Source organism: Alternaria metachromatica (assembly GCF_023757995.1).
Source record: "Alternaria metachromatica strain BMP 0045 chromosome Unknown scaffold_23, whole genome shotgun sequence".
Classification (NCBI taxonomy): Eukaryota; Fungi; Ascomycota; class Dothideomycetes; order Pleosporales; family Pleosporaceae; genus Alternaria; species Alternaria metachromatica.
Window position 1 is genome coordinate 108530 of NW_026055514.1, and position 22874 is coordinate 131403.

The 22874-nt window shown below is 54.1% G+C and overlaps 7 protein-coding genes across 7 annotated transcripts; 3 read left to right on the forward strand and 4 right to left on the reverse strand.

Annotated features, from left to right (window-relative positions):
• Window positions 1–1847: 1847 nt before the first annotated feature.
• J4E83_008241 (uncharacterized protein) lies at window positions 1848–3458 on the reverse strand (the record flags this gene model as incomplete). The annotated part of the gene is made up of 2 exons (XM_049335138.1): window positions 1848–2776; window positions 2828–3458. 2 exons carry the CDS (start codon window positions 3456–3458, stop codon window positions 1848–1850), a joined length of 1560 nt encoding a protein of 519 aa, XP_049185677.1.
• A 1860-nt stretch (window positions 3459–5318) lies between these two features.
• J4E83_008242 (uncharacterized protein) lies at window positions 5319–7211 on the forward strand (the record flags this gene model as incomplete). Its single annotated transcript, XM_049335139.1, has 1 exon — window positions 5319–7211. One exon carries the CDS (start codon window positions 5319–5321, stop codon window positions 7209–7211), a length of 1893 nt encoding a protein of 630 aa, XP_049185678.1.
• A 754-nt stretch (window positions 7212–7965) lies between these two features.
• J4E83_008243 (uncharacterized protein) lies at window positions 7966–9294 on the reverse strand (the record flags this gene model as incomplete). The annotated part of the gene is made up of 2 exons (XM_049335140.1): window positions 7966–8702; window positions 8781–9294. 2 exons carry the CDS (start codon window positions 9292–9294, stop codon window positions 7966–7968), a joined length of 1251 nt encoding a protein of 416 aa, XP_049185679.1.
• Window positions 9295–10947: 1653 nt separating this feature from the next.
• On the reverse strand, window positions 10948–12327 carry J4E83_008244 (uncharacterized protein; the record flags this gene model as incomplete). Its single annotated transcript, XM_049335141.1, has 4 exons — window positions 10948–11637; window positions 11684–11943; window positions 11990–12116; window positions 12187–12327. 4 exons carry the CDS (start codon window positions 12325–12327, stop codon window positions 10948–10950), a joined length of 1218 nt encoding a protein of 405 aa, XP_049185680.1.
• A 264-nt stretch (window positions 12328–12591) lies between these two features.
• Window positions 12592–13376, forward strand: J4E83_008245 (uncharacterized protein; the record flags this gene model as incomplete). Its single annotated transcript, XM_049335142.1, has 4 exons — window positions 12592–12629; window positions 12738–12957; window positions 13011–13202; window positions 13257–13376. The coding sequence occupies 4 exons, from the start codon at window positions 12592–12594 to the stop codon at window positions 13374–13376; spliced, it is 570 nt and encodes a 189-aa protein (XP_049185681.1).
• A 1223-nt stretch (window positions 13377–14599) lies between these two features.
• Window positions 14600–16984, forward strand: J4E83_008246 (uncharacterized protein; the record flags this gene model as incomplete). Its single annotated transcript, XM_049335143.1, has 6 exons — window positions 14600–15019; window positions 15070–15221; window positions 15290–15447; window positions 15505–16499; window positions 16553–16780; window positions 16832–16984. The coding sequence occupies 6 exons, from the start codon at window positions 14600–14602 to the stop codon at window positions 16982–16984; spliced, it is 2106 nt and encodes a 701-aa protein (XP_049185682.1).
• A 2373-nt stretch (window positions 16985–19357) lies between these two features.
• Window positions 19358–21166, reverse strand: J4E83_008247 (uncharacterized protein; the record flags this gene model as incomplete). The annotated part of the gene is made up of 2 exons (XM_049335144.1): window positions 19358–19869; window positions 19918–21166. The coding sequence occupies 2 exons, from the start codon at window positions 21164–21166 to the stop codon at window positions 19358–19360; spliced, it is 1761 nt and encodes a 586-aa protein (XP_049185683.1).
• Window positions 21167–22874: the final 1708 nt, after the last annotated feature.

A 22874-nucleotide genomic window follows, 5' to 3' on the forward strand; every position in this document is an offset into this window, starting at 1 on the left:
TGGCGTGTGTATAGTCGTCGTGGTAAGGGTATACGCGTAGATCCCGATATACCTACCGTTCCTCAACCGAGGATATACCATACCGGTAGCTTAGCTTAATACACGTACGCCGTAGTACCCTATACCACCAAAAAACGCTGTCTATAACTCCACGGCGCACCCGCGGCGATCGATCGTACGATACGCAGGATTGCTATCCTCGTTGGTTCGGAACGCCCTTATGAGGTGGTGAAGGGGTATACTATAGCACAGCAAGGGGAAGCGAGTTAAGCCTCGCCCGTTTTCATAGCAAAACGCGCCCTGGAGTGTTATAGAGGAACGAGTCGTGGCAGATGTGATGGGGGCATGGAGATGGAACGTTCGAATGACTCTAGAAGTAAGCAGCGCCGAATAAGTGACTTGAGTCGTCATGATCTACAGTACCGAGGTGTCGTGACGATGAGTCGATGACAGGCGACGCTCGGTACCCGGAACGTTGTAATAACCGAAGGAGTAGTAATAATATAGGTGACGAGTCGTGATGGAACGTTCGACTCAGCCGCAGGTCTGAAGCGGGAAGTCGTCCCAGTTCTTAACACGGAAGTCTGAGTCGAAGTAAGGGAAGTTTAAGGTATGGAACTTACTCCACTGATCCACATTGTCGTTACATCGGTATCTTCCGAGCCATCACACTCGTACGAGACATCCGAAGAAAGTACATGACTGCGTTTTGGCTGCAATAGGACAGTTTCAATGCAACAACGGAGTAGGCGACTCGAGTCGAGTTGAACTGCGCCGTAGAGACGCCATACGGGATACGCGGGAACCGAGAAAACCGAGACGAGACTGCGCCGTACGTGGAGCTCGGTAACAACGGGGAAAGTCGACTCCGACTCCTCCGACCTCGCCGTTACAAAGCACGCAAGTACCAAGCCGCCCGTGAAGAGTAATAAGAGTCAGTCGCCGGAGGATTGAGGTGGGCTCTGTAACGAACCATCACCGCCTTTTACGCGAACCATCCGCTTGGAACGTAACGCATGAAAGACACCCTTGGGGGTTAACACCGCTCTTTTTGCTCCTACGTGGCCACATCATAGTAGAGTCTTTGCTGTCGATATGTGACAGTACTCGCCCCGGCCCCCTTCTTCATCGCCATGCTGTCTTCTCCACAGATGCGGCGTTGTGTTGTGTTGTCATATACCCTCGCTTCCACACTCTGAGGAGGGAGACCGCTTTTTTGACTTTCTGAGTTTGCATGGCCACGTTATAGGGATGGGTTTACCGTACTCGCCCCGGCCCCCTTCTTCACCGTCCTACTCCTCTTCCTCTCCTGTCCCTTCTATAGCTGCCCGCGCCGTTGTTATATAGCCCACAGTAACCCACTCTCCTGCGGTTCGAGGATGTCGCGATTTTCGACTCCTACGGGATACATTATAGTGCAGACTTCCTGTCAATATGAGTGTATTCGCCCCGGCCCCCTTCATGCCCCCCTCTCCACAGTAATCGCAGCGTTTTCATGTATCCCAGTCTTCGCTCCGAGGAGCATAGAGAGGTGTCGGAGTAGTTACGTTCCGCGGAGGGTGTGAAAGGGGAGCTTTGACTTTGTCGAGTTTGATAGTTTGTAGAGAAAGGCGCTCGGTTCGAGATGCGGGAAGAAGATGGCCGAGGTGATGGCAAGTTAGATAAAGTTAGACGTGAAAAGACTGGGAGATAATGATATTTCATCAACATCTCTCATTGAAAGTGTATATCGCTAGAACAGCAGACAGCGCACAAACGAACTAGGAAAAGAAAGCCACTCCGACTCTTTACAAGCGATGCCAGTCGCTCCATGTCGTAACCTCATACCTCGTATCTCATAACCCGCTCTACCTCTTCTCTTGAGGATAGTACGCAGGCTGACCCTCAAGCGACTCACCAACACCCTGACGGTAACTAGGCGGCGGACCACCAAACGAAACCTGACCACCAGGTGTAGGAGTGCTAGACTGGTTGGGCGGGGCATTGTTGTTAGACACACCAACATTAGGGTTCAAGTCGCTGGGCGTGATAGTGCCGCCATCGCCACCACCCACCATGACGGTCTGCTCGTTGCCCTTCTTGTCCTTGACCTTGCCGACGACCATGCCCTTGGCTACGGACTTGATGATGGCTTTTCTGCTGACGCCTGTGACGTCGATGTAGACGAGGCCGACGTTCTTGACGCCGCCGGCGAGGTTGGTGGTGATTTGTCCTGCTTCGGCGCCGTACTTGTGGCCGACGGCGGCGCTGGCTGCGGCTCCGCTGCTGGTCAGGAGTTGCTTGCCCGAGTGCGAGATGCCGTCAGCGACTGTGGAGAAGGCGATCAAGCTCTTGTTCAACAATCCTGGCTTGTAGTTGGTGTTGGGCGTGCCATCTGGGTTTACGCTCTTGGCGTGTGTCTTCTTGTGGCCTGCCATTCCTGCTGCAGCATTCTGGGCGTACTTGGTAAGCTGGCCTACAGTCTTGGCTGAGTAGCCAGCGACGCCGGTTGTGAGGGTGTTGATTTTGCGGACGCGCTCGTGGGTGGCAGGCTTGAAGACCATGGGCTTCTCGTTCGGCCTCGTCTTGTTGATGAAGTTCTCGGCGCCGGATACCATCATGTTACTAAGGTAGCTGGAGCCGGTAACGACAAGGCGAGATGCGGCGGCGGCGTTCTGCACGAGGCCAGAGTCTTTGTATGCGGGATGGCGGGCCATTTCGAGGTAGTCTTCTTCGAGCGGTCGGATGTCGATGCGCTTGCCGTCTGGCGAGACGACAATCTCGACGGGATCTTGACCTGTGTTAGCATGAGTGACCTGCGCGCGCGGAAAAGGTTCAGATGACATACTCTTGGATCCCTGCTGCAATGCTGGGTCGGCGTGGATCATGGCACCCTCGGCCAGCTCACCGACGACGCTGCCATTCTCCTCGTCGACCAAGACGACCTCGCCATTGTTCACAGCGCCTGCGTAGCCCTGGCCTGGCTGGTAGTCCTGGGGGTTGTATGCCTTGATGTCGCCCTTGCCCTTCTCGTGTGAGGGGGCTTGCGCACGCTCGAGGAAGGCTGTGCACTGTGCCAAGATGGTCTCAAAGGTATCCACATCTTCCTGCGTGACCGATGTCGAGCCCTTGCCAATTGGCGGGAACTCAATGCGTGTGAAGGCGCCGCTCTCTGGGCCCAAGTCCCATCGCGGTATCAGGTAGCTGCGCGGTGGCTGGTGGTAGATCTGAGTGGTCGCGGGGAGGGGGAGGTCTAGCTCCGGGGGGAGGTTGAGGTGTAGGTAGAAGTCTTCTTCGGGCGCTTCGTTCTGGCCGCGCGTGTTGCTGAGGTCTGCAAAGGGCGAGTTGGTGGGGACCATTAGCAGCGAGAGGGTCTGCGGCCCTGAGGGTGTGAGAGGGCTCTCCTCGCCCTGCTGGATGTGGTAGGCTTTAATGCCGCCGACTGTGTAGAGCAATCGAGGATCTCCATGGCCGCTCATGCTTGCGAGACGTGTTTCGCGGGGTATCGAGGTAGATTGGTAGGTGAAGGAGAGATAAAGGAGCGATCAGGTGTCTTTCGCGGGATATGGGCAGGAGGGGTATCTTCTATTTCGGTGTACGAGTGCAGGAGCAACAACCTTTTTATGGAATGCAAGCGACAGGGAGTCGACTGCCCATGTGCAACCTGCTCGAGACGCCGCGCTTGCGACAGGCATTCTGACGTAACCATGCTCAGCCACGGGGAGCTCTGGGCTCGGCCAATCAACGCTGTGGCTGTGCGCTGCGCCACATGGAGGCAAACTCCATCTCCTGCGTGTGAAGATATGTACGGTCGTATTTCCGCCTTGACAAGATTCGCGAAGCGTCTTTGCCCCTTCACATGCGAGATGCGTCCGTCTTGTGTTGATGATCTGCTGTGCATGCGCCCCGGAACGCGTCATGCACGGACGACTCACGTCTTCGCGCAGGGTAGTCGCTCACAACCCCGCGACTGCATCGTGTACTTCTTGGTGAAGCATCGTCTTCCAGCAAGAACAACGTCAGCAGCTTTCGTCATCCTACCGTTGCGGTTAGGCTGATCTAGCTCCCGCTCTGCATCCATTCCAAGGTTCCCTCATTCGTCTCGTGCGACTTCGACTCCTGCCATCATCTCGACTGTCGCGCTTTCCTGCTTTTTCGCTGGCCTGGCATATCGCACCCTTTTGAAAAGAATGCTGCACAGAGGCTATGCATTTGTAGGGTGATGAGACGTATGTACCACGGTCGGCAGCGACCTGCACCTTTCCGTATAGGAAAGGCAACGCTGTACCTCGCGATTTTCCAAGCAGGATCATTTGTCACCAGGCCGCCTGCTCCTTCTGCCTACAGCTCATTGGTAATGGGGTCTCTCGCCTTCTGTCCCCCACTCGTAAACAATGCATCGATACCAGCGGACCGACCCATCAGCCACCTCCCAGCGCCCGCCCTCATCATTAACACGGCCATCAACCGATCTGAGCATCGCGAAGATCCGCGAGGGCTACTCTGCTCTACAGATCCGAGCGCCCCATCATTACTCACCAATATTGCAAAGACTTCCGTCATGGCTTCGAAGGAGCCGCATCCCTACTACTCACTTGTCACAAGATCTACTATGAAGCTGCTGAAGCACTTTACCGCTGGAACACCTTCATGATCTCCAGACTCGGTATTCAACATGATCATGACACCTGGTTGCACGAGACTTATCGAGATCAGAGAAGTTACGACTAGACGGCCTTCGCAGGCGCTTGGCTGGTCAGCCTCAGTTCACAGATACAGTTTCTCAGGATGATCGCCTTAGACGCTGATACCATGTGTCCGGTCATTTGCCGCCATCTGCTATATCCCGCCGTCAGTTACAATTCCTTTCTCTGCAACATCTGCTTGTAGTTTAGCCACATAATCACGTGTGTCTTGGCATTCGTCGAGGATGGGTAGGCGTGATGGGGGCCTGAAGCAAACCTCGCCTTGTTTACAATCGTCACGGCGCGTCCTTGGAGCTGCATCTCACCTCTTCGCTCGGTGGCATCGTAACTTTCTGCGCTGACCAGCTTGAGCTACCCGTGACTGCTCTCGTCCCTCGCTGGGACGATTCTTCTGTCACACTTTGCAAGGGCGGAGTTGCATGCTTGGCGCGCAACGATATCAGCATTCGCTCTCTGATCTCTTGCTGCAAAATTCCACTGTCGCGACCGGATTGCGGGCAAGCACCTCAAATCTGTACACAATCGTTTCTGTTCTCGTGAGAGCTGCTCGCGATAGCACACAGCTCGTCGCTCTCCGGTCGCGTATCGTCCATAGCATAGTTCCATCCAACTGAGTCCGGCACCATCGCCGGGATGCAAATTCCAAAGCAAGACTCACACCCAGCCGATCCAAGCGAGCCTTCCTTCCTTGACCGTCCAGGCGAGATCCGCAACCTGATTTACGAACAATTGTTCAAGCGCACCGAACCAATCCTCCTTCACAACACCGATGCTTACCATGCGGTCGAACCCAAACGAAGAAATTACGATACAGATGAGGAATTCTACGCCCTGAAAGCCAGGTTTGACACGGAACTCGAGTCCAGAATCGGCGCTGATTATGAGTTCACCCATGACTTCCACTTGGGATTACCGCTGCTGCTGGTCTGTCGACAGATATACCATGAGGCAGCTAGTGTGTTCTATAGCGACAATACCTTCGTTTTCTCGCGTGTGCTCAATCGCCATGATGGGAGGAATAACCCGCGCTATGACGACTTCGATGGGAAAGCTTATCATCAGTTCGCATATGCTTCCGTATGGCTATCCAACATTGGCAGTCAGTTTGGGATGCTAAAGAAGGTACATATCGATGTCGACGCTATGTGCTATCCCGCTTGCAAGCATCAAATTGATGGTTTCGATGCATTGCCTTTGTTACGATTGCTTTGGAAGGATGGTGCAGAAAAGTCACCAATCACATTCGCTTGCACTCGTAGGAGACTGGACCCTGAGTGCGAGAACGCTTTTGCACGGACTGATGAAAGGAAGAAGCGGTATGAAGAGCAGAAAATACAGTACCCGAAGAACTTGGTCAATGCCTTCAATGCAATCGTCTCCAGTTTAATCGGAAACGGAGAATTCAGTCTGCAAAGATTCGCCAATTTCGACCGGCTTATTCACTCTGTCAGCATACATTTTACGGAACGATACATGCGAGTCACATTTGACAAGGAACATAGTCACTGGAGGGAGTTCGCAGTCGACCAGAATGGAGACGTCATCATCAGACAACTAGGCTCAAAGCCACGCCACCTTCTAGACCTTCCTCGAAGTATCCTGTCAAAGATCATGAAACTAGCGGCACTATCGCCTGAAGGTCCCATACTAGACATGGACAATCATACCATACATGGGCTACAACTGAATATCTGGCAGCTCAGCAGGGAGTCACGTTCTGACTTTATGATCAGAAACATGTTAACCCACAACGCAAACGTTACTATGGTCAAAAGGAGTACCGCGTGTGAGACCAGTTTTAAGGACTTCCACTTTTTACGATTCCACTGCCATACACGTCCTTGCTGCTTCTTCGTACCCAGATGGGATAGATCCATCGCGTCATTCAACATCGCTCTCGTCTTCGAAACCGCCGCCGCAACATCACTAAGCACGCTGCGTATCAACGTCATAGGCCTTATGAAGGCGTTGAAAGATGCCGCAAAGGAACAGGTGAGCATATCCATCTCGCTCAAGCCCCCGGGCGCAGATGCGTGCGAAGGAATGCAGAGTGGCAAGATTCCCCTGCCAGATCTGGAGCGAAGAGTCTTCTTGCTCCTATCTGATGTCATAGCTGGCTGGGACGTTGCAGAGGACAAGCTACCGGATATCTGGATGGACGGGCACGGAAAGCTCATCAGCGCGACATACTCTGCTTCTGCTACTGTATTAGCTAGCCGCGTTGAGAACCGGCATGCGAAGCTCAAATCAGTCGAGCTGCAGCAAAGAGGGTACCAATTTGCTATGGACCTGTCTAATGACAAAAAGGACGTGGAAGGGGGTCGACGCGCTATGTGGTCCGCGCTCCGAAAAGAGTATTGGAATGATTGGCAGGATTCGGCACGGAAGAGGAGAACGGAGGAGGACAGATTGGACATATATATAAGGGAGAGAGATGAAGCTATGAGGGAACAGTCTGGTTTCGACTTGATTGAATGTGAAGAGGGAAGGCTGGGTCAAGGGGGAAGTTTGAGAAGGGGTATCTGAGGACTACTCCGTGATCCATTCCGAGCGAGAGAGGATTGAGAAATCAGGATTTATGCGACATGAGGGGTAGAACAGCAAGAGAAGCGGAGGAAGGACTAAAGAGGATGCTCATTTAATGGACGCCACAAAAGCGTTTAATGACGATCAATATCGGCAACCTTAAAAAAAAACTCGCCTTCATAGAACGAGACAGAACGATACCGTATATACACTGCCTTGACTTGACGCATACGCGCTAGAACGAGTTCCCTCAGGAACAGAACAATGCAATAGCCAGCCACGAAATCACAAGACGCAAAAATACAACTCGCAATGACGCACGCAGAGTGATTTAACAAAACAACCAAAACAGAAGTTCACAAGAGGCTGAAACTGCGTTTACTTTACCCAGAACACGCGTGACGTACACCTCCGTGCTTTCTTCCCGTCTTCCAGTTTCACAAAAACATGAGTGACATCATTTCCGTGACAAGAGCCGAAACAGTAGAAGAAGCAAGAACGAGAGAGCTGAGCGCGGGTAAGAGTGTGAGAAAGGTGGGAGATGAGGAGCACGTCATTAAGTGAGCTTGAGAAAGGAGGATGGAGGATGGAGGACAGGAGATGCAAGATTGGAAAGTGGTATAACCTTGCGATTACAGGCACCCTCCAGAACACACAGATACGCAATGCTAGAACGCTACAAAGTATAACCAAACAAACTGGGCGATGCGGCTATGCCATGATTCGATATAGCGAACAAACAGCCACACGACTCCTAAGAGCGACTACCGTTCATAACACTCGCCGGCAACTCGCCACCCCGTATCTCACTCATCGCATACCCAGGGCGCCACGCAGGATGAATGTCGTTCAACGCGCCTCTCGTGCTATCCCGTACATTGCTTGTGTGTCTCGGTTCCGCTTCAACGATGTAACTGACGCCGTCTTCTGAGGCGTAAGATGGGGGGCGGGGACCTTCTTGCTGGGGTTGCGCAGGTGATGTCGATGTTGCGCTGCCGCGGAGAGACGCCGCAGCGAGAGCCGCAGGACCAGACAAAGAGACGTGTCGGGATTGTGTAACAGTATTGGACATGGCACTACCCCTCGTCGCATCCTCAACCCTCTGCCAATGAAGCAGATTCGGATCAACCCTCACACTACTCCTCCAAAGCCCGTACGCGGGCGGCGGAGGCGGCGGCATATTCTTTCCCTCCTCATCCCCACTCGCACCCACCATGTCGTTCTCCAACACATCATCCATATCCGCGTCTTCTGCGCTTTCCTCGTCGCGCCGCAGGTGCACGCGAATGGGGACGATGGGCTGGAAACCGTCGCCGCCGCCCGTCATGTCGGGCATGGCGGCGCGGTGTTCGTGGCGCGGCGGGTTCAGCATGAGCATGCAGAGGCGGATGAGGGAGTGGCAGAAGAAGATTGTTATGGTGAGGAGGACCATGATGAAGAGGATGTGGATTTCTTGGCCGAGGGAGCGGTTGGTTAGGGCGATGGCTAGGTCTGTGGGGGGGAGGAGGGGTTGTTAGTTTTGCATGTTCTGAGAGTGGGAAAGGGAGGGGAAGGATGGAGAGGACTTACAGATTGCGAGGATGGTGATGAGAAAGGTGCCGGATATCACACATGCGATCATCTTCCCGCGTGCAGCTGATCCGCGGATGTATACTGCGGTGGTGCCGCGCTGTTCGCGCCTGCGTACCCATCCGTTGGAACCGCTGGATGCATTGGATGCGGATCGTTCGGTGCGGTGGTGCTTTCTTCTTCGGTGCTTCCGTCGCTTGTGTCGTCGGCCGTTTATCTCGTCTTGTAGTTGCTGGATCTCTGGGTCTACGAAGCCCTCCCGCTGGTTGGGCAGTGGTACATCGGCTGGGTGACGAGCGTAGAGTGTGGTTGGTTGCTGCGGATCTTGAGGCGGGTTGATGGCGCCGATGTAGGAGCCCGCGGTGTGGTGCGCATGAAATGGAGCCCTCGAATCATGTGATTCGCGATGCGCGTTCTGATGGGTGGGTAGCCCGTCCTGGTTGGCCGGTTGTTGGCGGTTCCAGAAGCCCAGGAAGGGCGTTTTGGGTGTGTTGATGTTATTGTTGTTATTCATAGCCGGCGACTGCGAGTATATCGACGACCCGTTGACCATCCCCCGCACATTACTGCGGAACGCGCTGAACCGAGATGTCGACTGCGTTGCCGGCGTTGCGTCGAAGTCCTGGTTCTGGTCTGGCCGCGGCGACCAAGCGAAGAGTGGTGACCGAAACATGGTGATCCGTATATAGCGCGGTGGGTTCCCTCAAGTCCAGAAATATACGGTTACGAGCCCCCAAGTTCTATCTTGGGCGTACGTGAATCCCTTATAGCAGACGCGTCGTGCTAGCCCAAGGTCTCTGTGTTGATTTCACTCAAGACAAGACAAGGGCGAATAAGAGAAAGGATACTCCAGAACCAATGCAGGAACGCCGTGTACCCGAACCGTTTCCAGGAACAGAAAGTGTGGAGTGAAAGAACAATGAATAGATCTCGCCCTTGCCCAAGACCCTACCCAGCATATGCAAAGTAATCCAGTTGGAGCGAACCGTTTGGCTACCAACCTCTTAACTTTCTCGAAAAGCGTCGAAACAAAGATCTTCTTCCCAGACTCTGAAAGTGAATAGTAAAAGGGAAAAGAGTGGAAAAAAGGACCAGACAGGGCTATCCAGCAGCGCACCTCGGCCAAACGAGCGCAAAAGAATGAAAAGAAGCGAAACAAGCAGGAGCACAGCAACCGCTACCTCTATTACCAATGACTGGAAGGAAAATAGATGCAAGACAAACACGAAGGAGATGAAAGAGTAGGAAAGTAGGAGGTGGTGGTCGCGCGCTCCGCACCCAAGATGACATGGGTCACAGCGTCCCAATAGCGATGGACGGTCAGAAGTCGAGAAAGCATTGAGCGCCATGCGTTTCCGCGACGAGTGGCGTATCAGACTTTGATCGCTGGAAAGGTGAAACGCGTCTCCGCCATGAGCCCGGCAGCAGCAGCGATCCAGGACGTGTCACGGACCGCGGTTCGCATGTATCGGTGCATCAGATCTGGATGTTCTCGATTCTCCTCGAGTCTGCGGGGCCTGTGGTGGGCGACCGACAGCCGCTTGCTGAGAAAGTTACTGGTGCTCAGTCGTTCCTCATTGGGGTAGACGTTTCACGTTGTTTTTGTCCCAGCCAACCAGCGCGCGGCGGGCCTGACGCTTTTGCTACTACCACCTCCTTCCGGTCACCGGTATCTATTTACGTGCAACGGCATTCATAACGGTGCATAAGACGCGGGTATTCATCTTGATTGACTTTCGTTGTATTTTGTTTACTCTTTACATTGTCGACAGTGTTGCGCGTCATAACTGTCCAAAAGCAACATGCGGGTCGTTTCCTCGACGCGTCTTTTGACCCTCTTCCTTCGCTGTGTTGTGGAAGACAGTACATGCGACTCCGTACCCTGTCAAATGTCGCACCGGCGTATCCAGTTCTATATGTAAACAACGCCTTGTGACGTACCGTGGGGCCGGATGTTCCTCGGGCCTTTCTCTCCACGTTTTTCCCCCGGGGGTTGATGATCCATCTCGAAGCATGTTTGCGTAGCCAAGTTGCTTCCTACGCACCAAGTTGCTTCATCTCCACGTTCACTTGCCTAGCTCCCCTACCATGAGCTTGCGGTCTGAAGATGCGGATACCACTAAGATTGCCAAGTTAGCTTCGTGTTCGAAAGACCATAGCTTTGTGTTCAGCGGTGAAGAGTGTCAATGCGAAGGACTATTCTCCTATCCGCCTCAAGCGCTAACAATCGAAATTGTTCGCTCGTTCTCCAAACCCAATCCGCCACGACCGCCATCCGGTCAGAAAGCTGAAGCGTAGCGCGGGGTCCGGGGCGGAGAACAGGTAGAGGGACGAATGCAAAAGGCGATGTAGGGTACTTACAAATTGGTTCACCGAGCGGGTGGAACCGCACGTCGTTGACGGCACCTCGATGGCCGGGAAGCTTATGCAGTAGCTTTCCTGTTCGGGTTTCCCAAACGGCTACGCTCTGGTCTCCGCTACCGGCTGCGATCTTCTCGCCCTTGGAGTCCCAACTCGCCTTTAGCAGGTTGCGCTCTTGACCCGTGGGGGCTCCGTCGTATGTTTGGATGCGCCTGTCTGCAGGCGCAAAGGGTCTCACGTCCCATGTTCTGACGGTCGAGTCGTGTGCGTTGGAGAGGAGGGTTTGGTTGTCTGGAGACATTTGGAGCGAAGTGACGGTGTCGGTGTGACCGAGGAGTGTGTATGTGACGGCTTGTTTCCGCAGATCCCAGACTTTGATGTCGTTGTCGATGCCGCCGGTGAAGAGCTCGTTGCCGGCTTCGGCCAGGCATATAGCGGTTATGGGGAAGTCGGTGGGGATGAATGTTACGGCGTCTTTCGTTCTCGTGTCCCAGATCTATGAGAGTTAGAAATGCTCCAGAGTGGTATACTGAGGTACTCACCCCGATGTAGCCGTCGTCGGACCCGCTCACGAGCATCTCTTCACCGCGCTTGCTCACGTCCATGCAGTTGATAACCTCCTCGTGCCCTGGGTGTCTTCGTATCCTCTCTCCTGTCTCCACGTCCCAACTTGCTAGGTGCATGTCTGCCGAGGCGGAGAAGAGAACCTTGGAGTCGCGCGACCAGTGCAGATCCAGGACTGCCTGCTTGTGTCCAGTGAGAATGCCGTAGTTTTCGCATGATCCAGAGCTGCGCCAGAGTACTGTTCATGTTAGCGCATATCTCTCACGTGTTCACAGTTCACTGACATATAGAGCGGTCCATGGAGCCCGAAGCTATGTACTGTCCTGTCGGATCGAAGCGCGCGGCGAAGATCTCCCCAGAATGGCCCGTCAACTCCATAACCGGCGACTGCAGCGCGCTGGTACGCGGGCCCTACAGGACCTGTCAGCACGTCGCAATCTTCAGCTTGGTACTCTATCAAAAGTCCGTGGGCATAACATACCGCTTGTATCAGCGCGCCATTTGCGCCCGAGCCATTCACGACGGCTACTGCAGAGCTTCCCAGATTCGCGTCCGACTTGGTGCGCTTGACCAGCTGGCTCGTGCCGAAAGCCTCGTTGGCGGGTCGCTTTTCTCTCGACATAGCGATGGAGGGGTGCTTGATTCGGTATACGTGTGGGGTACGTGGATTGGTGCGCGGTGGTTGTGGTCAGTTGTAGCTGGTAAACTTTCCTCAAGGCAGATCTACGCTAGGGCCCGGGCGTCCCAGGTACGCTCCTCCGCAGTCAGCATGCTCCCCGACGCAACAACACGACTTGATATCAGCGACTTAATATACCAAACACACGCAACAGTCTACTCTCACACTTCGACACCACACACATCGTCCGACTAAATCCCCGCAATCATGGCGTCATCGACCAAAGCAGCCCGCATGGGCGAGGAGTGAGCTCCAGGCGTCTAGTAGTTGCTGCACATGTGCTAATAGATGTCAGAGTGTGGAAGTAAGTCTCGCATATGGCCACTCTAAGCGACCGCTTCTGACGGTGCCAGGACTCGAGTAGACAAGGTCAGCGCCGAACTCGTCACCCTCACATACGGCACCATTGTCGCGCAACTATGCAAGGACTACGAATACAACTACGCCGATGTCAACAAGCAACTGGAGCGCATGGGATACAACATCGGCATACGGCTTATTGAAGACTTCCTCGCCAAGTCGAGCGCGCCTGCCTGCACCAACTTCCGCGAGGTCTCGGAGATGATCTCAAAGGTAGCGCCACCGACTCAATGGGATATAGACCGCAAGCTGACATACGGTTGTAGGTCGGCTTCAAGATCTTCCTCAACATCACACCGACAATTACCAACTGGTCAAGCGACAACAAGCAGTTCTCCCTCATCTTCGAGGAGAACCCGCTGGCCGACTTCGTAGAGTTGCCTGACGACGGCCGCGCGCAGGACGAGCTGTGGTTCTCCAACATACTGGTGGGCGTGCTGCGGGGTTCACTAGAGATGGTACGCATATACCGCATCAAGATGGGGCGTGGGCAATGGACTAACACCCACCAGGTACACATGCAGGTTGAAGCACACTTTGTCAGTGACGTCCTTCGCGGCAACGACACAACGGAGATGCGGATAACGCTGATCCGCTACATTGACGACGAGATGCCACCCGATGACGAGTAGAATGAGGTAGGGTCGAGGAGAAATTACACTTGCTATTTAGGTTTAGCAAGCAGGCATTCGCCGATCCATGTATAGTGTGGAAGCATGACGGAGAGATATGCGATAGCAAGGTAGGCATTCTCTGAAGACATCAACTGGAGAGAATTGCATACTGTCGTGCTGTCATGGAGTCGGGCAGACGATTCGTGCTCAGACTCGATGCACGACTAGATAGGGTGCACTATTGACGACGGCCATGGAAGCCAATTAGAGGGTAATTGCAATCGCGCAATTGCACTACCACACCATCGACGCACCATTGATCGCTGAAGGCGGCCTCGCAGGCTACATTGTGCATTTAGTCTTTGCAGCCCCTTAATTTTACTGTGTAGGACTTGTTGACTTGGATTTTGCGCAACTACGACCAAGTCGGTGAACCCATCAGGGTGTATGAATGATCTGCTACCAGTACTGGTCGGGGCATGACGGTCGGGTTCGCGTTACATGTGCCCCACCAACCTCCCTAGATATCGGCCCTGGTGCATACGATACTGCGATGCGGTCACGATACTTCAATTCCGCTATGTCTGACGTCTTGAATTGCTTTATGCGAGTAGAAAAGCAAATATCGAGGCAGTTCTGATGAGAGCGCGATGCTGCGCATTGGGGGGCTGGAGCATAGGGGATCTAATAATACCGAGATCACGTGGACCACTTGGCGCAGCTCACGAGCGGCCGCTCTTCCCCTCGCGCTGAGCAGCTCAGAGTTTGCACGCTCCCGCTGCAGTCTCGTTGTGCAGTTGCTTCAATCGCGCCCTCTCGTGCAGGCAAAGAATATCGCAGGTGTTGTTGTCGTGATCGCATCTCTTGGCAGACCCGTGTAGCGCGCCGTGAGGTCCCTCCAGGGCGCTGTTCAAGACCTTCCTTCACGCTAACCCCCCGACCCATAGTACCGTGCATCAGCCGCCGCCTTTTCATCGCGACGACACCAGCGTCGCTACCCACACCCGGCACCCCAGAGCTGCCATCTCGCGCGACCTCCACGCCATCGACGTCCTCCACCCGTCCTTGGCACGACGCTCCGCTCCGACACGCACCGTGGCGACGCCCTCCCATGCTGTTGTAGAGGCCCGTCCAGCACCGAGGTGCACAACACAGCGCGTCTATTGCTACCACCGCGCACCTATCGCTAACCCCCCACCCGTCCACCGCGCCTGCCGCGCCGCCCGACTCCTTCCCTCGCGATGCAGAACCAGCAAATGGCGCAGATGGCGCAGATGAATGCGAACGGCTCCCTCAACGGCACCCCCATCATGGGCAACATGGCGCATCCCAAACGCATGGGCGACCAGGACCCCAAGGAAAAGCTCAACACGTACATCTACGACTACTTCCTACGCAACCGCCACCACACCCTCGCGCGCGCCATGCTCGACTGCGACCTCAAGCTCAACACGGAGAAGGCCAGCCCCAACAACAAGCCCAATGGCGCCAGCGACATCGACATGCCCGACGACCTGCCCCTGCCGCTCATGCCCCCGGGCCAGGCCGCCGACAACTCGTTCCTGCTCGACTGGTGGGTCCAGTTCTGGGACATCTTCGCCGCTGCGAGAGGCGGCGGCGGCGGGCCCAAGAATGCCGCCCAGTATCTCGGCCACAACCGGGTAGGTAGCCGCGCACTGATAGACACGGAGGCGTACTGACCGAGACGCAGAATCTGGGCCACATCCAGAACCAGCAGCGGGACCAGCGCCTCATGATGGCCACCAACCCCATGAACGGCGCCCAGTACATGATGCGGAACGGTGCCATGACCAACGGCAACCAGACCGACCTCAAGCGGGCAGCCGCTATGAACAATCGACCGTAAGCCCTCGACCCTCGCACTATCTCTGCGATCTCGCGATTCTCGAACGCCGACTAACACCCCCCAGCGCCGGCAACCCCATGGCGGGCATGCAGCCCATGAAGAACCCCAACATGATTCAGATGCAACGAGACGGCTCCAACATGGACATGAACGGCAACCGCCCCAACTCGCCAGGGTCCAACGAAAATGCCCCTTCGCCAAACAAGCGCCCCCGCGTCGACGGTACGTCATCTGTCACACCCATGTGGAGAGTACAAGCTAATCAAGACCCGCCCACAGGTGGTATGAACGCCGGTAACATGCCCAGCAACCAGTTCAATGAGTTCATGCCGCAAGGCCCAGGTGCGCAGCAGAAGAACATCGAGGTATATGCCCAAAGTCTGGCCCATCAACACAGAGTGGCAATGAGTAACACTTCCTCCCCCCAGGGTATGAACTCTGGCGTCCAAGGCTCCCCCATGGCCCAGTCCGGCCTCGACGGGCAAGACCTAACCTTCGCCGGCAACGGTCCACGGCCCGGCAACATGCCCAACAACCCTCCAGGCGCTCCCCAGCAGGGCAACCACGCGCTGCAGGACTACCAGATGCAGCTCATGCTGCTCGAGCAGCAGAACAAGAAACGGTTACTCATGGCCCGCCAAGAGCAAGACAATCAATCTGGACATCCTCAGCAGGGCGTCATTGGCGCCCCAGGTTTTGGCGCAGCCATGTCGCCTCAAGGTAGCAGAGCCGGCGGCCCATCACCCAACCCCGCCGACCAGATGAAGCGAGGCACACCGAAGCTCGGCCAGCAGAATCTGCCTGGCTCGCCTATGCCCGAGGGAATGATGGGGCAGCAACGTGCATCTCCCGCACCCAACATGAACTTCGACCCCAGTCTGGCACCCCCAGGAATGCCTCCACAATTCTATCCCCAGAACATGTCCGGCCCGAATGGCAACCCCATGATGCGGCCTCCGAGCTCACATCCGCAGCCGCCCAACTTCAATGGTCAGCAACTAACGCCTGCGCAAATGGAAGCCATGCGCAATGGCCAGATGCAACAGAACGGTTGGCGAGGGCCCCAACCAGGAATGATGGGTCCAGGTAGCCAGCAGATGGGAGGACCAATGGGCCAAAACCCTCAGCAACGGCAGCAAATGCCGCCGCCTCCAGCGCCTACGAACGAACCACCCCGGCCAGAACCCTCTCCATCCGTGTCTAACCAGGCACCACCGACCCCAAACCAAGGAAACAAGGCCAACCCCAAGAAGAAGGTGACCAAAGACAATAAGGTAACGTCTCGCGCTTCTCCTACACCTTCGAGCATCGTTGATATTGATTTTAGAAGCCCGCAAACAACAAAAAGGGGGCGGCAGGTTCTACTCCCGCCACGACAAACGGCGAAGAACCACCGACACCCACATCCTCCACTCCCGTCGCACCCATCACGCCAGTACACAAGCAATCCTTCAACCAGGGACAAAACGGCCAGCCGCAACCTGTGCAACCCCAACCGCCCTCCGACCAAAACATGGACAACGGGGGTCCGCCATTTGGCAACATTGATGGTGACGTAAGTTTTAGACTCTCTGCTTTGCGTAACATCTACTAACAGATTTAACAGCCCAACGGCTTCGATCTCGGCCTCAACTTTGGCGACGACGCTGGCGCCCTCGAAACTTTCGACTTTGACTCGTTTCTACAGACGGGCAACGACAATGACGCTTTTGGCAATCTAGTCAGCGACTTTGATTTCCCCAATCCCACGGAAGTATAGTATCGTCGTCGATTACTTAGTTAGCTGGCTGGCTGTTTTGGTGGAACAACAAAAAACAAAACCCCCTCTTGTTTTCATATACCCTTTATGTTCGTCTTTCGAGACGGCGCTCTATCTACATCGATCGCTTTTTTGGGCCATCATCTCTTCTCTCATATTGGAGCATAACGGGGCTTCCTTTGGGCTTTGGGCTAGGAGACAGGGCGGCGATTGGTCCTTGCAAACCCTTTCTCTGCTTCTGTTGTTGCTATCGGGCGTTTTTGTTGCAGCTTCCTTGGGCGCTACTGCTTATCTTGCTATGTTCTTGATTACGCAACCACGCTATTTACTCTGATCATGTCGTTGGTCTTTGTCTTTCCATACTTATCGTTACCTACCTACCTACCTACCTACCTTACCTACAAATATTTCTTTATCTGTTCACACTATCACATCACAAAGACTCGAACATATATTCTTCTTGCATTCGCTTATCTGCACTTCTGTGTAGGGAGGCCTTTTTGTTTTGGTTAAGACGATTCCGGGAGCGAGCGAAAAGGAAGACGAAGGAGCGAGATAGGTGCCAGGTAGAAGTCGAGAGGGTGGATTGGGTCTGAGACCCGTCTTTGCTATACCATTTTCTTTCATACTGTTGTTTTGATTTGATCGTGAGGAGGTGAAGAGAGATAGAAGACGGGGAGGTTGGAGAAAGGATGAGTGGCGAAGAAGAAGAAGAACGGAATGGGAGATGGGGAAGTGAGAAGAGAGATGTAAAGACAGATTCTTATCATTCGAGATGACTTAATGCCTGAATAAGTTCTTTTTTTTTCGAGAAGACGAGCCGGAGATGCATGCCTTGAGTAAACGTAACTGTGACTGGGTAGACAAGGTGTGGTTGTCGTGTGACTCGATTCTTTTGAATGTCCCATTGCATTATCGAAGATGAGCAGTGGAGCGATGGAGCAATGTACGCTTGACGAACTTCATATTACTAACGAAGCAGTCATTGATATTCAGGCCACACTACCCATGCAAGAGCACCTTTCTCATACGGCTTAGATATCTGTTGCGGATGTCGCGGTATCTAAGCATTCGCGTGACGCCGTTGGTATATGTACCTGCCTGCTCCAAACGCCCTACTTCACAAACCCACTAAGACCATCGCGATCCCGCTGCAAAGACAGCTATGCCTGACGTAGACAACCCCCTTTCCCTCTTCCCTTCGCATACTCGTCACGTATCCATCATCCATTCATCCGCAAACCCTCCACCACCACTGTACCTCCTCACCTAAACTCCCCCAACGTCATCCAACATCCCGCCCCCCATCATTACCCCCAATGACCCGTTACCAAAAAGGGTCAAAGTCAAAGAACCACACCCCTACCTGCCGTTCTTACTAATGCGCAAAAATAGCCCTTTCGCATACCAAACCCTAAATGTCCCGAACGTCCCGGGCGTTGGGTTCGCACTAGTCCGTCACACGGCATCAGCAAGGTTTGGGGTTGGTTTTGAGTTTGGCGAAACGAGGCGAACTTCAACCTCCTCGTCTTTTCGTCATGGGACGTCGTTCTGATGTCATGCGGATGTGTTCGGTATCATCGGTATCGGAATCGCGAATGCGTGGGTTTTCGATGCTGTGATGAGGTGACGGATCGCGTGGGGTTTGTGGAGAAGGAGGATGTAGGGTAAGGTTCGGGGATGCGGATGTAGAACTGCATGCATGGCGAGGTGTGACGTACCGGGATAACTGGCATAGTATAGAGTTTTGATGATGTGTCTTTCGTTGAAGGCTCAGGAGGTTGGGAAGAGAAGGGATGGGAAGGGGGTAGGTAGGGTGAGTTGAGGAGTGGGATGTAAGACACGGAGATTATTGTACACTGCTCTTGTACTATTGGTTCTAAGAGATGGAGATACGGAACTCCTAATGATTGATGAACCAGGTTCTGGCTTCGTCGTCGACTTGAAATACGATAAAAGTCCGAAGCATGCAGAAGATGCTGCAAAACCCTCCAATAGCAGCACTCAAAGGCAGCAGAAGTAGTGTAGAATCGGTTGTAAAGACATGCAATCATTCTTTTTGCTATGCCAGCCAGGCTGCAACCATTCGTCGCATTCATACCCAAACCCAGCTCTATATACGTAGCTATTTGTACATTCTAATATTCGTAACCCATCCCAAGCCCATGCATATCCCGTAAACCAAATCACACTCTCATGTACTCTCGTAAGATCAAACTCAAGGAGAGTCGTAAACCAACCACATAAACACATTACCGTGACCCATGGACCCATCGGTTCATCCCTTGATCCTCATACCTCATTAACACATCTCTTCTTCTTCAAGGCTCCGACACGGAGTCTCTTTCGATAATCGCACTCAGCCTGTGAATCTTAGTACGTATGCTCGCCCCTCCCCCCAAACCCCTGTCCCTCCTGCGCCCTTTTCTTGCGCGCTTGATGAACAAGACCCTGTACACTATGCACAGCCCGCAAACGCTGCTGACTACTCACGGTAGGCAGAGGAACATGACCGTTACCCGGGGGTCCGCCGCCCATGCCACCCGTCATACCACCCGCATCCCCCCTTTCGAGATCAGGTTCTTGGCTGCCCTCCCTCTCCTTTTCAATGACTTCCTTGACTTCTTGGTCTTTATCGTCGTCGTCTTGACCGGGGTTGGCGACTTCGTATTCGAGTATCTTGATGAATTGGTAGAAGACGACGGCGATGATGGCGCCGGCTGCGGGGCCCACCCAGTAGATCCAGTGTTCGTTGTCGAAGACGCCGGTTACGACGCAGGGGCCGAAGGAGCGGGCGGGGTTGAGCGAGCCGCCGGTGTAGTAGACGCCGACGAGTTCTGCGATGAAGAGGGCGAGGCCAATGCCGACGGGGGCGATGAATGTAGCTGGAAGGTATTAGTGGGTGGTAAGGGGAGGAGGCTGGGTCGACATACCTTTGTGCTTCTCCTTTGCCAACATGAAGATGGTAAAGACCAGTTCGGCGGTGAGGATGGCTTCGATGAAGACACCCTGGGCTAAACTCGTGCCCTCACCCAACGTCGTCCGCACATTGAAGGATGTGGGGAACAAGACGCTGACGAGGAAACTGGCAAAGATACTTCCGCTGATCTGCGCTGCTACCAGCAGGAAGGCGCGGATGGGAGACAGAGCACGGCAGAGCAACATGGCGAACGTGACGGCGGGATTGAACAAACCACCGCTGATACGGAAGAAGACCCATACGTTTACCATGAGAGAGAAAGCGAAGACGAGGGCGATGTAGAGCAGGACGATGGGAGAGAAACCAGCGGATTCGTTGGTCGTAGTGTTGGAGTCGGGGGTGGCGGATGAGTCGATGTTGGCGACTTGGGTGCCGGAGAAGGCGAAGAAGAGAAACATGGTTGTTCCTACAAACTCGCCGACGAAAGCGACAAAGTCTGCGAGCTGAGTTAGCAACGTGGGAGAGTTGAGATGGAAGGGTGACTTACGGTTCTTTGCGTTACTTCCCATCCAGATCATCCATGGCAACCTCATCACACTCTCCTGTGGTGGGTAGACGGGTGGTCCTCGACTTCCTCCTGCGTAGGGTATGGGAGGGCGGCGTCCACCGTAGTTACCTCCATCGGGGTAGTACATTTCGTAGTTAGGCTTGCCTGGTGTGTCGCTGTAATAAGGCTGCATGTTGTGGTCGACACTGTTCCTAGGTATGGGCCCATACCTGGAGTTCTGCTCATGGTAGTTGCGGTACGCACTGGGAGGGCCTTGCGTTCTCCTGCTTGGGCGACGGTACGCGCGAGGATCGCGGGGATCGACGTCTTCCTCTTCAGAGTAGTCTTCTACGTAGGGGCCACGGTGTGTGGTTGGGCTGTAAGGCACAGGTTGAGATGGTCGTCGCGGACGAGGTGTTGCATCCCAGTCACGGATGTCGGCTTGTCCTCCCAATTTTCGATTGGAAGGCATTGGCGTTAGACCAAAGGTGTTGTTGGCCTGTTGTACGGGCGCGTTATGTGACTCGGGATCGACGTTGTAGTCCATATGTGCTTGGTGAGGCTGTGCAGGCAGTCGTAGAAGCTCCTGCCTCGAGTCGCTGGATCCACGTGGGTGTGTTGGCATGACGGGAGACTCCATTATCGTCCCATCTTGCAGAGTCTGACCGTAGTATTGAGGCAGTGAGTTGTTTGAGTTCAAACTTGACTGCGCCATGTAGGCGGTTGGTGTGAGGTAGCTGCTAGACTTGGCGGTGAGGTGGTTGATGGAGAGAAGACTTTCGTATTGGCGAGGGACGGTTATATTAGAGCGCCTGGGGAGCAATAAAGCTTATGCAGCTAGTTGAGTAACGGTGAAGTTTGGGTGTTTGAGGTCAGTGCAGATCAGTGGCTAGATGTATGAACTGGTGATGCTGAGCGACAAAGGAGACCATATATGCTCGGTGGCCAAGGCTATAGCGAAGACCCTGAATAGATCCTTCACCCGCTCTCGTCATACCTAATTTGGTTCAGTGTCGTCTCTTCGTAGTCTTCTCGGCGCGATAACTCTCCGAGCTTTGCTTCATTCGTTGATGGGAGCAACGGGTGGATTCCAGATTCAGGGTTTCCCATATCGAAGTCAAAGCGATGCTTACAATGACGTCGTCTCGCTGTCCCTTGATACAGAAATGGGTGGGATGTACTTGGCGGTGGCATGGGGCATCCTGTGGAAGAAGCATGGTTCACCTGGTGGGGGTGAAGAGGAGGTTGTCAGAGGGCTGGGCCAACGGTTAATTCGAACGGACGACGGCGGCGGCCAAATGAGAACGCAGCATGATCTTGAAAGTTACTCGAACGTTCACAGGGTAGTCGCTTGTAGTTGTGATCGCAGCCGGGATGTTCGTGGTAAGATGTCGGCTATCTGCCACACGTGCTAGTGGGATCCCTGCGGCACGCACGAGTACGAGCCCAAGTACCTGTTTCGCTAACAAAAGTAAAACGCCTAGCTGCGTGAACACGGAAGGCGTTTGAAATGGGCTAACAATGACGGCGGTCTGGAGGCCTAGGCAGTCAGGCGTTCACACGGTCGGCATGTTCGCAACGCGAAAAAGGAGTAAAGTCTATATTCGACACTGCGAATGTGGCTGGAGAGATGACCGAATTTCACGATCGACCATTCCGATGCAGCGGTATCACACGGCAGTGAACTATGTTCTAGGTCGGCGCAAGGGAGTCACATTCTCCGCTCTCCGGCCGATTTTGCGATGACAGACTTTGCGCGAGGCTGCGTAAGCACTTGCTCCAGATATCGGAGGCTGGAGGAGCGGGCCTGAATACGAGGATGTGTTGTCGTCAGATCCTTCGCGGCAGAAAAACAAAACGGGGAATATCGAGTTGTGATCCAGCCTCGAGCGGGGTGGTGGCTGGAGTATCCCAGGCTGTATCCATGTAGTGGATCCCGAGGGCTCCAGATCTTCGATGAGCTGACGTTGTAATAATCCGAGAAACGACCTACTCGAACGAATCAGAGCGAGTGACGCACTTCCGCGTGATACCGGAAGTTTCCTTGATCGTTCGGTAGTACTTCGCTCGATGTATACTGAAACGTGATGTACAGATGTACAGATGCACACTGAACGAAAAGGGCAACTTTGGAGCATCCTGCGGTGAAGAACCCATCAAGCCTCAAAGTGGCAGGTGCGAGTGCTGAGATGGCAGGCCCACATATGTGCTGGGAAGGAGGCCTTGAAGTGTTCAGACCCATGCTCTCTTTGACACGAACAAGGACGAGATGAAGAAGCAAGTACGAGATAACGCAAGCATCTGCCGTGAAGTCCAACAGCCCAAGTGCCAAGTTTATGTTCTTTCGATATCTTTATTGTTTATCATAGCAAGTATAACACGACGTATGGGTCGGCCCGCGATATTCGTCCGGAGCACCCGCT